This window comes from Myotis lucifugus, unplaced genomic scaffold, assembly GCF_000147115.1.
Source record: "Myotis lucifugus unplaced genomic scaffold, Myoluc2.0 scaffold_85, whole genome shotgun sequence".
In the NCBI taxonomy this organism is placed as follows: Eukaryota; Metazoa; Chordata; class Mammalia; order Chiroptera; family Vespertilionidae; genus Myotis; species Myotis lucifugus.
This window is the reverse complement of record NW_005871133.1, coordinates 2,291,975-2,306,907: the sequence shown is the minus strand read 5'-3', so window position 1 is coordinate 2,306,907 and position 14,933 is coordinate 2,291,975. Positions and strand designations below refer to the sequence as shown.

The following is a 14,933-nucleotide window of genomic DNA, read 5'->3' as shown; positions in this document are numbered from 1 at the left end:
CAAAAAGCTCAGAAAGGCCAGGTAGCACTTTGTCTTGTAAAAGAAACATCGATCTTAAATTACTTTACACCAACATGTGGAAGGTTTTATATCTTGGGTTCTCTCCACCAGTTCCTCTTATTTCATATTGACAACTGCTGTTTTTTTAGTAAATGGGAAGGGAGGGGAAAAGAGAAGGCAGGGGAACAAATCCGAAAAAAAGGCAAGAGGACATGGAAATGACAAGGGCCCCAAGTTTCACATCTAAAAAAAAAATTGAACAGTATCAACGGTTATAATCATTCAACACTCAATTAACACGTGAAAGACTCTACAAAACCTTTACGGAGAAAGATGTCAAATCAGTGAGTAAGTGAAAAATTGGGAACTATAATGCAATCAACCACATATGCTAAATTCCTGCAGACACATGATTATCCTGCCGTTCAAAACACTACAGTCAAGGAACGCCAATTAGAAATCTCTCCCTAGTGTTCCTGCTGCTGCTACTGTTGTACACGGAGTTGACCTGACCCTTCCGCAGCTGAGGGAGGCCACCTTGACCGCCTGCAGACCCATGAGCAAGAAAAGCAAACTTGGCTGTTGCAGTAAGAGTGTAAGCAACCAAAACTGACCAACAAAACAATTATGTCTTACACTTCACTGTTTACGCTTTTCTATTACGCGTCTGGCCCTTGTAGGCATTTGAGTTTACAACCCTGTGATCCTATAGGCTACAGCTCACTCTGTCGAAGAGAAAGAAAAAGGACTGTCATATTTAACCGTTGGGGGGAAAGATGAGGATGCCAAAATAGACTCCGGCACCTTGCCTCTACCTTTTTGGGACAGGATAGTCATTTCCAAAGCAAAACTGCCTCACTCAAGGACTCCAGGTCTCCTGCAATCATGAACAAAGCGAATAATGTAGAAATGTGCTAAAGTGATTCTTATTACTTAGAGCAAGGATCTAATCATGACTCAAATGCTATAAAGATTTGGCAGCGCTTCCTGGGTTTACTTTCCCAGAGGGACTCTTGAACTAAGATACCTAGATGTTACATCTCTTTTTGCTAACTTGAGTTTGGGCCAGTTCTCTAGTCCTGTAATCTCTGGATTACAATACGAAAATACCTTTTTTTGATGATCCTTTAAACACAATCTTAAATTTACCTAATCACATTAGCATCTTTGCTGGGCATTCTCGGGAGGGGTGATACCAACCCAAGGATGAAACTTGGTTTTGATATACATACAGTACATAAACTAATATACAGTATATATGTAGTATTCAAATCTCATGGCATGGCGGGGGTGATTAAGGGGAAAAAGTCTATAAACTCCTTAGGGGGCAATAATGAAAAAAGGATTGAGAAACACTGGTCTGATCTCTATTATTCTCACATGGCAAAGCCACCACCACATGGTGTGATCTCCACATAATGTAAACTTTTAAAGTTTAAACTTGAAACATACCTTGCTACCAATATTCAGTTATAACAGATGAAGAATTATCTGCTTATATATTCCTCTACTGCTTCTGCTTTTGGCAGGAGCAGCGCCTCTCTAGCTCCACTTTTAATCTTGGTCTGTAACTGAATATACACAGATTCAGTGAAGTTCTCATAAATCAAAACCAATGACAAATAAATCAGGGAATTTTGACGTTAGAGTCAGGAAGGAGCAGCCATACAAATGACAGCAGAATATTTCCAGATTTTTCTTCCTCCCTCAGTCATCTCCAGGCCCAGCCTAAGTTGACTCAACCAGTTGCCTTATCCCTCACCTCCACCGGATCTACGTTCTGCCTGATGTTTGGGACTCTAGGCTTGACCTCTTAGCCAGAAACAAAGAGTGTGCAATGCAATTCATTAGACATCTCCATTGATATCTGTATTCCTTCTCCATTGCTATGTAACAAATTACCACAATCTTAACAGCTTAAAACAACACCCATTTATTATCTCACAGCTCTGTAGGTTAGCAGTCCTGATGGGCTGGCCTGGCTTCTCAGCTCAGTCTCCCAAGGCCAAAATCAAAATGTCAGCTGAGCTAGGATTCCATGTGGAGGTTGGGGGAGGGGAGGGTGTAGAATCACCTTCCAAGCTCATTCAGGTCATTGGCAAAATCCACTTCTCTGCAATTGTGGGTCTGAGCATCCTGTTTCCGTTTTGGCTGTCATTTGAAGGCTGCTCATTGCGCCTAGAGGCCCCTTCTCACATTCCTTCTCACATGGCCCCTTCCACCTTCATGTTTTGGATCCTCATGTTTTGAATCCTTCTGGCTTTCCCCTCTTCTTTAGCCAGAGAACGCTCACTGCTCTTAAGGGATCATGGGCTTAGACTGGGATAATCTCCCTATTTTAAAGTCAACTGTGCCATATAACAGACCATAACTGTGGGAGCAATATCTCATCACATTCACAGGTTACAGGGATTACAGCAGAACATCTGTAGAAGGACATTTTCGAAATTCTGCGTACCACAAAATCTCAAGGAAGAGAGAGGCAATAAATTAAACACACACACACACAAATTAAACACACACACACACACATATACACATACATGCATACATCTATAATAATAAAAGCGTAATATGCTAATTAGACCGGACCTCCTTCTGGACAACCTTCTGGAGGAAGCTGGGGCTGCAAGGGCCGAAGCAAGCCGCCACAGCTGGGAGGGCCAAGGCAAGCTGCGACCAACCTGTGGGCTGTGGCAGGTGGGCAGGGAAGCCTGGGTCCCGGGTCCCGGGTGCCTGCCGGCTGGAGGGAAGTCAGGGTGCCAGGTGCCGGAGGGAAGCCAGTGCCGACAGCTGGGGGAAGGAAGGCCTACTCTTGCACGAATTTTGTGCATCGGGCCTCTAGTACATATATAAACACACAAACACATGTACAGCGGTATAGTGACAGCCAGCCTCTAAGAAGGACCCTGTGATCCTCACTCTGGTAGTCACGCCCTCCCACACTGCATGGGGTGTGCCTGTGTGAGCAACAGAACACAGCAGAAGTGATGGTCTACAACTTCAAGGCTAAGCCATAAAAGCCAGTGCCGTGTCTAGTTTGTGCTCGTAGACCACCTACTCTAGGGAAAGTCAGATGCCACGTCAGGAAGACACTCAAGCAGCCCCGTGGAGAGGTTCATGTGGCCAATGACGAGGCCCCTGCCGACAACCAGCACCGACTCCCAGCCAGTAAGGAGGCCATCTCCAAAGCATCTCCCCCAGTGCCAGTCACATTTCCAGAGGACGGGCGGCTTCAGCCAATATCTTCACTGTAACCTCAGGAGACTGTAACAGGAAACACCTAACGAAGCTGCTCCTGCATTCCTGACTCACAGACACTGAGAGAAATATTTATTGTTGTTTTTAGGCACTAAGCTTTGAAATGATTTGTTAAACAGCAATATATAACAAAAATAATATAGAGATAAATAGATACATAGACATTAGAGATATACAACTTTAAAAACATATAATAAAAACACTCCTAAAGTAAAAGAATTACTGGCATTCATTAAAAAAATAAATTAAGTAGAAAAATCATATTCTTTAAATGTGCTATGCCAAAACCGGTTTGGCTCAGTGGATAGAGCATCGGCCTGCGGACTGAAAGGTCCCGGGTTCGATTCCGGTCAAGGGCATGTACCTTGGTTGCGGGCACATCCCCAGTAGGAGATGTGCAGGAGGCAGCTGATCGATGTTTCTCTCTCATCATTGTTTCTAACTCTATCTCTCTCCCTTCCTCTCTGCAAAAAATCAATAAAATATATTTTTTAAAAAATAAATAAATAAATGTGCTATTTTGATGATTTGAAAAAACAAATGGCATACAAACACTGTAAAATAAATACTATACCCTGCAATAGCAATAACATTAGAAGTTCCTAAAGTTTAGGTTATTCAAAGATCAAAGGGGAAAATAAGTAAAAGAGAGGCAGCAGAAAACAAGCATTATAGTAAACAAGCACTATATACTAGTACGTGCTAAAAAATAAATAAATGAAAACAAATTCTTTCAATCAACTAATAGTTATTAAGTACCCTCTACCTGTCCTAATACTGTGGATGTATTAAGAAGAAAAAGATGTAATCCCTGCTCACTTGGAATTTATTCTCCAATGAGGAACACATATATTAGCTAATTTCACAATCAGCAAAACTGTAATGGTGACAAGGGCTACATAGAAGAACTATTGTACACGGTTCAGCTCTCCAGGAATATGTGATATTTCTACATGTGTTAATTTAACATAAAATAGGCTCAAAATATCAAAAGTAGAAAGTAACATAACTATAAGTCAACTTGTCAACTTGACAATATAACATACTAATTTAAGAGTCTGACCTGATAGATTGGAGGATTCCAAAACTTTAAAGTTTGAAAGCTACCACTAAGGAAATGAAGAAACAAGCCACAGACTGGAAGAAAATAATTGCAAATCGTATATCTGATAAAGGACTTTACATATCCAGAATATATAAAGAATTTTTATAACTCAACAACAACAAAACAGCCAATCAAAAAATAGGCAAAAGATTTGTATAGACATTTCACTAAAGAAAATATACACATGGCCAGGCAAATGCAAATTAAAACCACAATGAAATATAACTGCACACCCATTAGAATAGCTAAAATAAAAAATATTATGCTAAGTCTTGGTGAGAATGTGGAGAATCAAACCAATCATGCATTGCTGGTGAGAGTGTAAAATGGTTCAGCCACTTGTAAAGCAGTCTGACAGTTTCTAAATATTAAACACACACCTATCATGTGATCTAGTCATTCTATTCCTAGGAATCCACCCAAGAGAAACAAAAACCTATGTTCACACAAAGACATGTCTGTGAATGTTCATAGTAATATTATTCCTGATAGACCACAACTGGAAACAATCCTAGTGTCCATCAACTAGTGAGTGGATAAACAAAACTGGATTGTGGTGATGAGTTCATATAAATTTACTAATTGAATTAGACAGTTACAATGGTTGAATTTTATAGTATTTAAATTATACCTTAATAAAATTATGTTTTTAAATAGCCAAATGATTTATGGAAAGATATTTAAGCTCACTAGAAATCAGGAAAATTAAAACTAAGGTCACAAAGATGGGCAGAAATTAATAAGTCTGATAATACCGAGACAAGGAAATATGGAGTAAGAGGAATTCGTGCACATTTGCTCGTAGGAACGTAAATAGGCACAACCACTCTGAAATACAATTTGCCCTTATTCTGCAAAGTTACACATGTACATACCCTATAAGCAGCAAATCACTCCATAGTAGATACCCTAGACAGGGGCCAGATGGGAACATTTTAGGCTTTGTAGACCATGAGGTCTCTATCACAACTAACTCACCTCTGCCTTATAGTCACAGGCAAAATGTAAATAAATGAGCACAGCTGTGTTACAATAAAACTTTATTTACAAAAACAGGCAGTGAGCCAGGTCTGACCACTGGGCAGTAAGTAGTTTGCCAATCCCTGCCCGACAGAAATATCTGTACATGTGATCCAGGAGACATGTGCAAGGTTCACAGAACTTATTTACATTAGTAGCAAACGGGAAGCAACCCAAATGTTCATTCACAAGAGAAGGAATAAATGAATTGTAGCATGTTTTCAAAATGGAATATGATACAGCAGTGAATTATACTCTTGCTACCTGCAACAACATGCATAAATCTTAGAAAACAATACTAAGTTAAAGAAGCAGACGGAAGAGATACGATATGATTTAACCACAGATATATGATTTAATGGAGCTCAAAAATAAGCAAAACTAAGTAAAATGTTATACCTCTAATGTATATAGGTGGTAAAGGTATAGGAAACTACAGGGGGAATAGAGAACGGCAGAAATTCAGGACGGAGGTTACCTCCCAGCAGAAGGACAAAGATCAGGGAGGAGTCCACAGCTAGTGTCAATGGTTCGGATATTGTTCTGCATCTTATATTAGCTCATGGGCTCCAGGAATTCACTACTTACACATGCAGGATATACTTAAATCTGTATACATAAAATAAATATTTTGTTTTTTTAATAAAAGGTAAACAGAAATACTCCTATATTCAGCTGCAAACTCCCAAGAAGATGGAAGGGGCTGCCTTTGGCTGAAACAAAAATTAGAGAATTTGCCACTAATAAATAGTCAGAGATTTCTATTCCAATTCAGCCCAGCAGATCATGAAAAAAAAAAAAACACTTAAAAATAGCTTGTAAGCCCTGACCAGTTTGGCTCAGTGGATAGAGCGTCAGCCTGTGGACTGAAGGGTCCCAGGTTCAATTCCGGTCAGGGGCATGTACCTTAGTTGCAGGCATATCCCCAGTGGGGGGTGTGCAGGAAGCAGCTGATTGATGTCTCTCTCATCGATGTTTCTAACTCTCTATCCCTCTCCCTTCCTCTCCGTAGGAAAAAAAAATCAATAAAATATATATATTTTTAAAAATAGCTTGTAACTACAGCTTGGATTCAGAAAGAATTGATAAAAACTGAGTGAAAAGTATTGAAAATTACTCTAAAACTTAAGAAATAAAAAGTAGTTATTGGTTAATCTTCCTTACATCAATTTTTTGTTATTTAAATAAGTTTATAACTGTGGGTCACTATTGTTCTAAATTTATTCAAGCAAAAGTCCAACTAAATCACAAAAATATTATTTAAAAATAGAATTCTGGCACCATCTGGTGGCGGTACTCTGCAACAGCAGGTTCTAATTTTTTTTTTTTTTTTAAGTTACTTCACTCATTCATTTACCAACTATCTAATAGGTAAATACTGGGCATAGTATACACACCTTTTTTAATCCTTCCTGGAAGACCGGAAATAAGATATAGTTCCGTATCTAAAACAGGGTTTTAGATCTTTAAGGAAAAAAATTTACAGTTAAATTTATGACTATCGGCATTTAAGAGTGCTCCTGTTTAGAAGTCTGCTTAAAGTATCCACACCCCTGTAACTCTCAGGTAAGAAGTCCCTCAGGAGTGTATTGGTAAATGTAGTCTATCAATTCACCACATCAGGACCAGTGAGCAAACCAATGCAGTTTTCAAGGAAAAGAACTGGTTTTTAAATGTCTTCAAATCCTTTCTTGATACTTCTTCCTTCAAAGGTAGAGCCTAATTTCCCTTTCCTTGAACTTGGGCTGGACTTACTGACTCACTTCTAAGACAATGTGGCAGAAGTAATGATGTGTAACTTCCACAGTCAAATCATCAAAGGCATGGCCACTTGCATCTTGCCTTCTTTTGGATCATCCATCCTGTTGCAAGTCAGCCCTCATGTCATGAGAAGGCTCAAAGCAGCCTGGGAAGGAACTGTGACCTCCTGTCAACACCAGCACCAACTTCCCAGTCCTGAGTGAGTCCCTTGGAAACAGCCGCCAGCCCCACCAAACCTCCAGACACCGCATTCCTCGCCAAGGTCACCAAGCGAAGCCATTCCCAAAGAAACAAAACCAGTATGTGCTCTTTGTTGTTTGAGCCGCTTAGTTTTGAGGTAATTTGTTTTGCAACAGTATATAACTAAGATCTATCACTTCCTGGAACCAAATTCTATCCTCAACAGGAAATAAATATAGCTCATTTCAGTTTAACTCTGTAATTTTCCCACATGTCAATAAAATTTCAAATTTTCTTTCCTAATACACTAAGTCAGTGATTCTTTTTTAATTCCTCCAAATTGTTTAATATTATTTCATAATATTCATCTCTTTCCAAGTTAATTCAAACAAACAGCAACCAAACCAGACCAGTCAGTCAACAAGGATTTTTTTAAACATCTTTTTGCAGAGCAACTATACTAGACACTGAGTAGAAAACCATGTTCTGGGTGTTTATAATTTAATTCAGATTAATATTCAAGGAAGAACGTGTTTTTTTAACTAAAGTTTTTCCCCTGCTCTGAAAGTAATAGTTTAATGAAAGAAGGTTCGGAAAGTGTCTCCTTTACCTCTGTGAGGGATCCGCAAGCTACACCACCATGCAGGGCTTCATCCAAAGCAGAAAGGGTTGTAGGTAAGAATGCTGGCGAGAGGGCAGCAGACCTCTGTGCCTTTATCTCATAAGCCTGAACGAGAAAAAGATTAAGTTCTTTTCAACCTCCATCTCTATTCAAAAACATAAACCAACTCCAAACCTCAAACTGTAGCAGTTAGAACCCCAATTCCATCTTTCCATCCTCTATAATTTGTTTGTTCGACAAATATTTATCTTTGCCAGGGACTGAACTAGATTATAGGGATATGATTCAACAGACAGAGCCCCTGCCCTCACAGTACTTATAGTCAACCATCAGGACTAGAAACTGGGCAATTTCTATACAATTAATAAGAGATACTGTGAAAGGGAAAGTGGAGACATAAAGACAGTACACCTGACCTGGACTGTATAATCCAGGAAGACTTCCTGGAAGAGCTGGACTAAGCTAAAATCTGAAATAGCTGTTGGACAAGCAAAGAAAGTGTTCATGTTCCTGCCAAAGAGAAAATGTACAAAGAAAGGTCAAGAAGCAATAAAAGGAGGAAATGGAAACTAACGAAAACTACAAAAAATAAAGACTTCCTTAAGAACAGCTGAAAGATGGTGTGTGGTTGAGGTGTGAAAAGCAATGAGACTGGAGAAATAAGCAGGGGCCAAATCATAAAGAGCCTTGTTGAAGTTTAGAGTTTATGCTGAGAGCAACCGAATGACATGATCAAGTTGTCATTTCAAACCGAGGTTGGTTTGTGAGGAATGGCTAAAAGGCAGGTGTGGTAGGCTGAGAAATATCCACGTCCAACCCTTGGAACCTGGGAATGCTACCTTATTTGGAAAAAGGACCTTTGCAGATGTGATTAATGTGATTACCTGCCCACTAGTAATGTATGAGTATGCTTGCCTCTTGCAATCTCTACCATTAAAGAGTTCATTTTTATGAATGAAATTTTATGAATGAAATGAAACCATAAAAATGCATTCATGCAATAAACTAGAGGGCCTACTGATGCGATATACTATGATTAACTCTGGAAATACATGGTAAACCAAATAGACAAAGTCTACCCACTTAAAGTTTACAATTTAATAAATCAATATCTCAAATCCAAGGCTCTTCTGCCCCTGGGAGGATGTAGGAAGACCAACATATTAATATTTATGAGCCATATATGTGCCCACTCTTCTCTAACTTTACCTATTGAATTCTTATTTCAGTTAAACCATGGATTACCACAGATTTTTTAAGGCTATATTCAGGCACATAAAATAATTAGAAAAACAAGTCAAAGTTGTATGGCTTGCATCTGATTTAACACCAGCACCAATGCCTTATAATCAGGCAACTTGGGTGGACATGGGTGGCGATACTTTGTTAAATATGTAAAATAAACTAAAAGAAAAAGACTCCAGAAATAACAGTATGTGCATAAATGAGAGAGAGTAATACGGTGATATGACATCCCGCCAGCTTTTCTTCTACTTTGGTGCTTGCTTCCTCTCAGACTCATCTAAGCTCATCTTTAAATGTTGGCTTCCCTTGCCCGGCCAGCACGGCTTGGTGGTTGAGCATCGACCGATGAACCAGGAGGTCACGGTTCGTTTCCCAGTCAGGGCACATGCCTGGGTTGCGGGCTCAATCCCCAGTGTGGGGTGTGCAGTAGGCAGCCAATTAATGATTCTCTCTCATCACTGATGTTCCTATCTCTCTCTTCCTCTCCCTTCCTCTCTGAAATCAATAAAAATACTTTTAAAAAATAATAAATAAACGTTGGCTTCACTCAGGACTTGCATTCCCTTGGCGTTGACTACCATACTTACACTGATGACTCCCAAATGCATCTTTCTAGTGCAGACCTCTCCTCCAAGCTCCATGTCCATATAAAGGCTGGGGCAAAAGTAGCTTTACAGTTGAGAGTACATTAAAAACGCAGCTTATTCTTATATGATTTATTAGTTATTGTGTTATTTTCTACACGAACAACTGTAAACCTACTTTTGCCCCACCCTCCATGTAACTGCCTACTTCACATCTCCACTCCAAGTTTCACAGGCACCTTAATTTCCACAATAATTAAACTGAATCCATGATCTGCCTTCCTCAAACCTGGCCCTCTTCCAGTGTTCCTTAGCTCAGTTTCTCAAAGCAAAACTCAAGGAGTCATCTGACACTTTCCTGTACTCAGCACCACCGAAGACAATCACCAAGTCCTACGCATTCTACCTCCTCAATCTCTCTCATGTTAATTGACAGTAGACCATCGGCATTAATACCACACTAATAATCCAGGCCACAATCACTTTCTGTCTGGAATATGTTAATAGATACCTATTATTCACAAATAGTTCTTGCTCCCTTTCAATCACCTATGTTCAAAACTGAGTCTCTAAAAACATATTAGATTACACCCTTTTATGGCTTCTCATTGCTCCCAGAATAAAGTTCAAAATCCTTAACATTGTCTGCAGGCCCTAATGATCTGACTCCTGCTTACTCTTTGACTTCATCTCCTGCCATTCTCTTCCTCACTGCTGCGTTCCATTCACACCAGCTTGACTTGATGACCATGCAGGCACCATTCTGCTTCCCTTCACAGACTGGCCCCACTGCCTGGGAAGTCTTCCCCCTCACCTCCCTTCCCAACTCCTTTGCTTACCTATCTCCTATTCATCCTTCAGGTTTTAGCCTTAGTGTTGCTCCTTGTGGGAGCCCTCCCCTAAATTAAGTAATGTCTCCTGTTATTAAGTTTCAAGACTCCTTTAACTTTTCCTTCACAGGACTCACTACAATTCACTAAATATTTATGTAATTATTTGTTAATGTCTGACTTCTCCCATTAGACTATAAGCTATGGGAAGGCAGGAACTTTATCAATCTTGTTCACTACAATAGCCCCGGTACCTGACAAAGTACCTGACACATGGCTGGACTCAATAAAGATTGGTGGAAAGAATAAGTGACTGAATAAACAAACAGGCAAAAAATATTTACTGAAGGAATGAACTAAGGCTAAGCCAGGACTCAAATCTAAAGAATGCTACAAGAGTGCATGTATAGCAAAAGAGAAAGATGAATTCCTGAATTGGCATTTGGATGGTATTGAGATTGCAACTGAAGTTATGATGTAAGCGGAGGCTAAAGTGAATTTCTTGCTCATGCTCTCTTATTACTTAACTAGAAATAGACCATAGATATTGACTGAACACAATGAAAAATATCAAATTGAAAGGTTGGTGTTTTACAACATTTGAAATAGTAACAGGTTATTTTGAATCTACTCGCAAAATCATCTCACTATTTTAACTCTAACTTCTCTGCTAAAACAAAGTGAGCTGTCCAAAGCTAGAGATCACTGGCAACGCTAATAGTAGTGCCAAACCCCAACTGCGATTCTAATTCTCCTTCTACCTGCTCTGCCTTTAAGGTATTTTCCTCAGATCACAAGCTAAAGTTGAACAAAAGAAAGTACTTTATCCGTCCATTGTTTCACAGGTCTCAAATGACACTTCCTACTTTGTAGAATTGCACTTCTATTGCTCAGTGGTTACCAAATTTCAATATGAGAGAGTAAAATAAGTAATTTACAATCCACATAAATAAATACATTTGGAAATCACTGAACAGACTTTTAGGCAACTCTTATTCTGGGAAAACAATATCGTCTCTACCATGCATAAACTTACAATTTGAAAAGCTAAAGTCATGTGACAGAAAATACGAAAAAAATAGTACAACCTGATGTTATAAAAGACTTTTACTCTTCTCAAGAGAGAGGATAAGTTTTTAGGTATTATTTATTTAATTAAGAAGCAAATGCAAGTCTAATATGTACAGTAAGTGATGATGGTACAAGTATTAATAGAGATAGGGGAATCTATAATTAAAAGTATATTAAAATTTAACCATGAGGTCCACAAATCCTACCCAAACAAGAGAAAGATGACCTTTTGAAATACCACTTTTAGCTACAAAGAAAAAAACTTTGTTGTCCCCTCATTCTGGTAATTAGGAACTATCTCCCATGAGCTTATAAACTACATAAATTTTCACATATGTTCTCATTAGAAGACTAACTCTGGTGTAAGAGTCAGTATTTTTGAGGTACTCATCTCTATTTTTGTTTTTGCCTCACCCCAAATAAGATTTTAAATGAGATGAAGTATAATATAAAAATAAAAATAATAACCAAATCATAATTTAAAAATATAATATACCGTTTGCATCCTTGGGGCACAGGCCCTGCTGACCACACACAGAAGTTCATGGACACCTCGATAACTAAGGCCAGTGATCTTCATTAGCTCCAATGGGGAAAGACACAAAAAGTCCTAAAGAAAACGGTGGACATATGTAATACTTTCAACAATAAAGATTTTTTTTTTATAAAAAGTCCTAATGAGACATAAAGAAAATATTTTAAACATATATGTAACAAAGATAATGAAATTAAAAGGAAAATTTCAAATGATACTGTCCATGTGTAGATAAAAGTGGAATTTATTGCAGATCAAAGATTTATGTGCTCCTTATAGTACTTTCCCTTCAAAATATGCCTTAACTAAAACATATGATAGTCTTAACTTGTAATTATTCTATTTATTTGGCATATGCCAAAGGACTCACTGAGTAACATCACATAGCAGCAGCATCCAACCCATGTGTGTGTGAACACTGCACTAGTACCTGAAAAGTTTGGGCACAAATATCCAGAAAGTGTCAGGTGGAAATGTGTTTTTTCCTAAGCTGCATGAGATCATTCAGAGGAAGTATTTGATAATTGACAGAGAACAAAACTGACTATGAAATGAAATGTTAAATTTCATACTTTTAAGGGTGTTTCAAAATATGAACATGGGGACTACTAAATGTATAACAGAAGAATCAAAAAGATCTTTAACACATGGAGCAATATCTTAAAATTACAACATATTCTGAAAGTCTGTCTTATTAAGGATTAAATCCTAATCTAAAACCTTAAATCTCATTTAACCCAAAAGAGATTTGCTTCACTATTTAGAGCTTAAAAATGCAACATCTTCTCTATACATTTTCTCATTCCATCAATAGGAAAATGATCCTAACTATTAATTTCTCTTGCTTTTAAGAGGAATTACCCATTTTGAATACCATTTCCTCATTCGAGTCATATTTCTTGTGTAATTACAAAAATTTCTTTTAAGTAGGTGAAACTTCTCTAAAACCCCAAATAAAGGCACAGGTGTACTTCACCTTATGCCAAGAGCATCCTTCTCCCCAAAATGTAAAAATATTAAACCTGGGTAAATGAAATCATACTTGGAAGCATAACCTAAATGGCTCACCATTTAAAATTAGTCTACACATAGCCGAGACCGGTTTGGCTCAGTGGATAGAGCGTCGGCCTGCGGACTGAAGGGTCCCGGGTTCGATTCCGGTCAGGGGCATGTGCCTTGGTTGCGGGCACATCCCCAGTGGGAGATGTGCGGGAGGCAGCTGATCGATGTTTCTCTCTCATCGATGTTTCTAGCTCTCTATCTCTCTCCCTTCCTCTCTGTAAAAATTCAATAAAATATATTTTAAAAAAATAAAAAATAAAATAAAATTAGTCTACACAAAAAGAAACCAAGATGGCGGCATAGGTAAACACAGGAGATTGCTGCCTCGCACAACCACTTCAAAAATACAACTAAAAGATGGAACGGACATCACCCAGAACCACAGGAAGGCTGGCTGAGTGGAAATTCTACAACTAGAAGGAAAGAAAAAGGCATACCGAGACTCAGAGAAGGCGCAGTGCGGAAGTAAAATACTAAGGTGTGGAGGTGCACGCTGAGCCAGCTGGCGGCTGAGGGTGCGGTTGTCTGTTTCAATCGGGAGGGAGTCTCAGGCTCTGAGCTCCAGTTCCGAGCGAGTCTCTAGGGACCCAGACTCATACGGGAGAAGCGGGACTGGAGAAGCGGGACTGTCTGGCATCGGTCAGAATTCGAGGGCAGCTTTCTCTCCGAGGTTTGCAGCGGTTGCTGGGACACTGAGAGGCAGAGCCTCTGGGGACGGGACTGAGAGCAGCCATAACTGCTCGCTCCGCCCGCCCTGTTGATCCCCTGGGACCCGCCCTGCCCCCAAGCCTTGCACAGAGGCATTTGCGGGATAGCCTCAGGCAAAGGCTAGACTAGCACCTCCCTAGAGGACAGAAGTTCTCCCACTGCAGACACAGCTGATTCTCACAGCCAGTTGGCCTGGAGGTCAAATACCCCCCAGTATTACCTACAACAATCAAGGCTTAACTACAACAAGACTGCACACAAAGACCACAAGGGGGTGCACCAAGAAAGCATAAAAAATGCAGAGACAAAGAAACAGGATACAAATGACAGAAATGGAGGATATAGAGTTCAAAGCCACACTTTTAAGGTCTCTCAAGAACTGTCTAGAAGCCGCCGATAAACTTAGTAAGGCCCTCGAAAAGACTGGTGAGACCGCTGATAAATATAGTGAGATCCTCAAGAAATCTAATGAGACCCTCGATGTTGTGATAAAGGACCAACTAGAAATTAAGCATACACTGACTGAAATAAAGAATATTATACAGACTCCCAACAGCAGACCAGAGGAGCGCAAGAATCAAGTCAAAGATTTGAAATGCGAAGAAGCAAAAAACACCCAACCGGAAAAGCAAAATGAAAAAAGAATCCGAAAATACGAAGATAGTGTAAGGAGCCTCTGGGACAGCTTCAAGCGTACCAACATCCGAATTATAGGGGTACCAGAAGAAGAGAGAGAGAAAGATATTGAAAAACCTATTTGAAGAAATAATGACAGAAAACTTCCCCCACCTGGTGAAAGAAATAGACTTACAAGTCCAGGAAGCGTAGAGAACCCCAAACAAAAGGAATCCAAAGAGGACCACACCAAGATATATCATAATTAAAATGCCAAGAGCAAAACACAAAGAGAGAATCTTAAAAGCAGCAAGAGAAAGAAACTCAGTTACCT

General features: G+C 39.3%; 1 protein-coding gene across 1 annotated transcript in view; it reads right to left on the bottom strand.

Annotated features, from left to right (window-relative positions):
• The window catches only part of RAD51B (RAD51 paralog B), a 599,650-nt gene that overhangs the window by 578,443 nt on the left and 6,274 nt on the right, over positions 1-14,933 (bottom strand). The window contains exons 3-4 of the mRNA XM_023755857.1: positions 12,176-12,289; positions 7,938-8,054 (exon numbers count right to left, since the gene is read on the bottom strand). Of these exons, the coding sequence (XP_023611625.1) occupies positions 7,938-8,054; positions 12,176-12,289 (231 nt within the window). The remainder of the gene's footprint in view (positions 1-7,937; positions 8,055-12,175; positions 12,290-14,933) is intronic.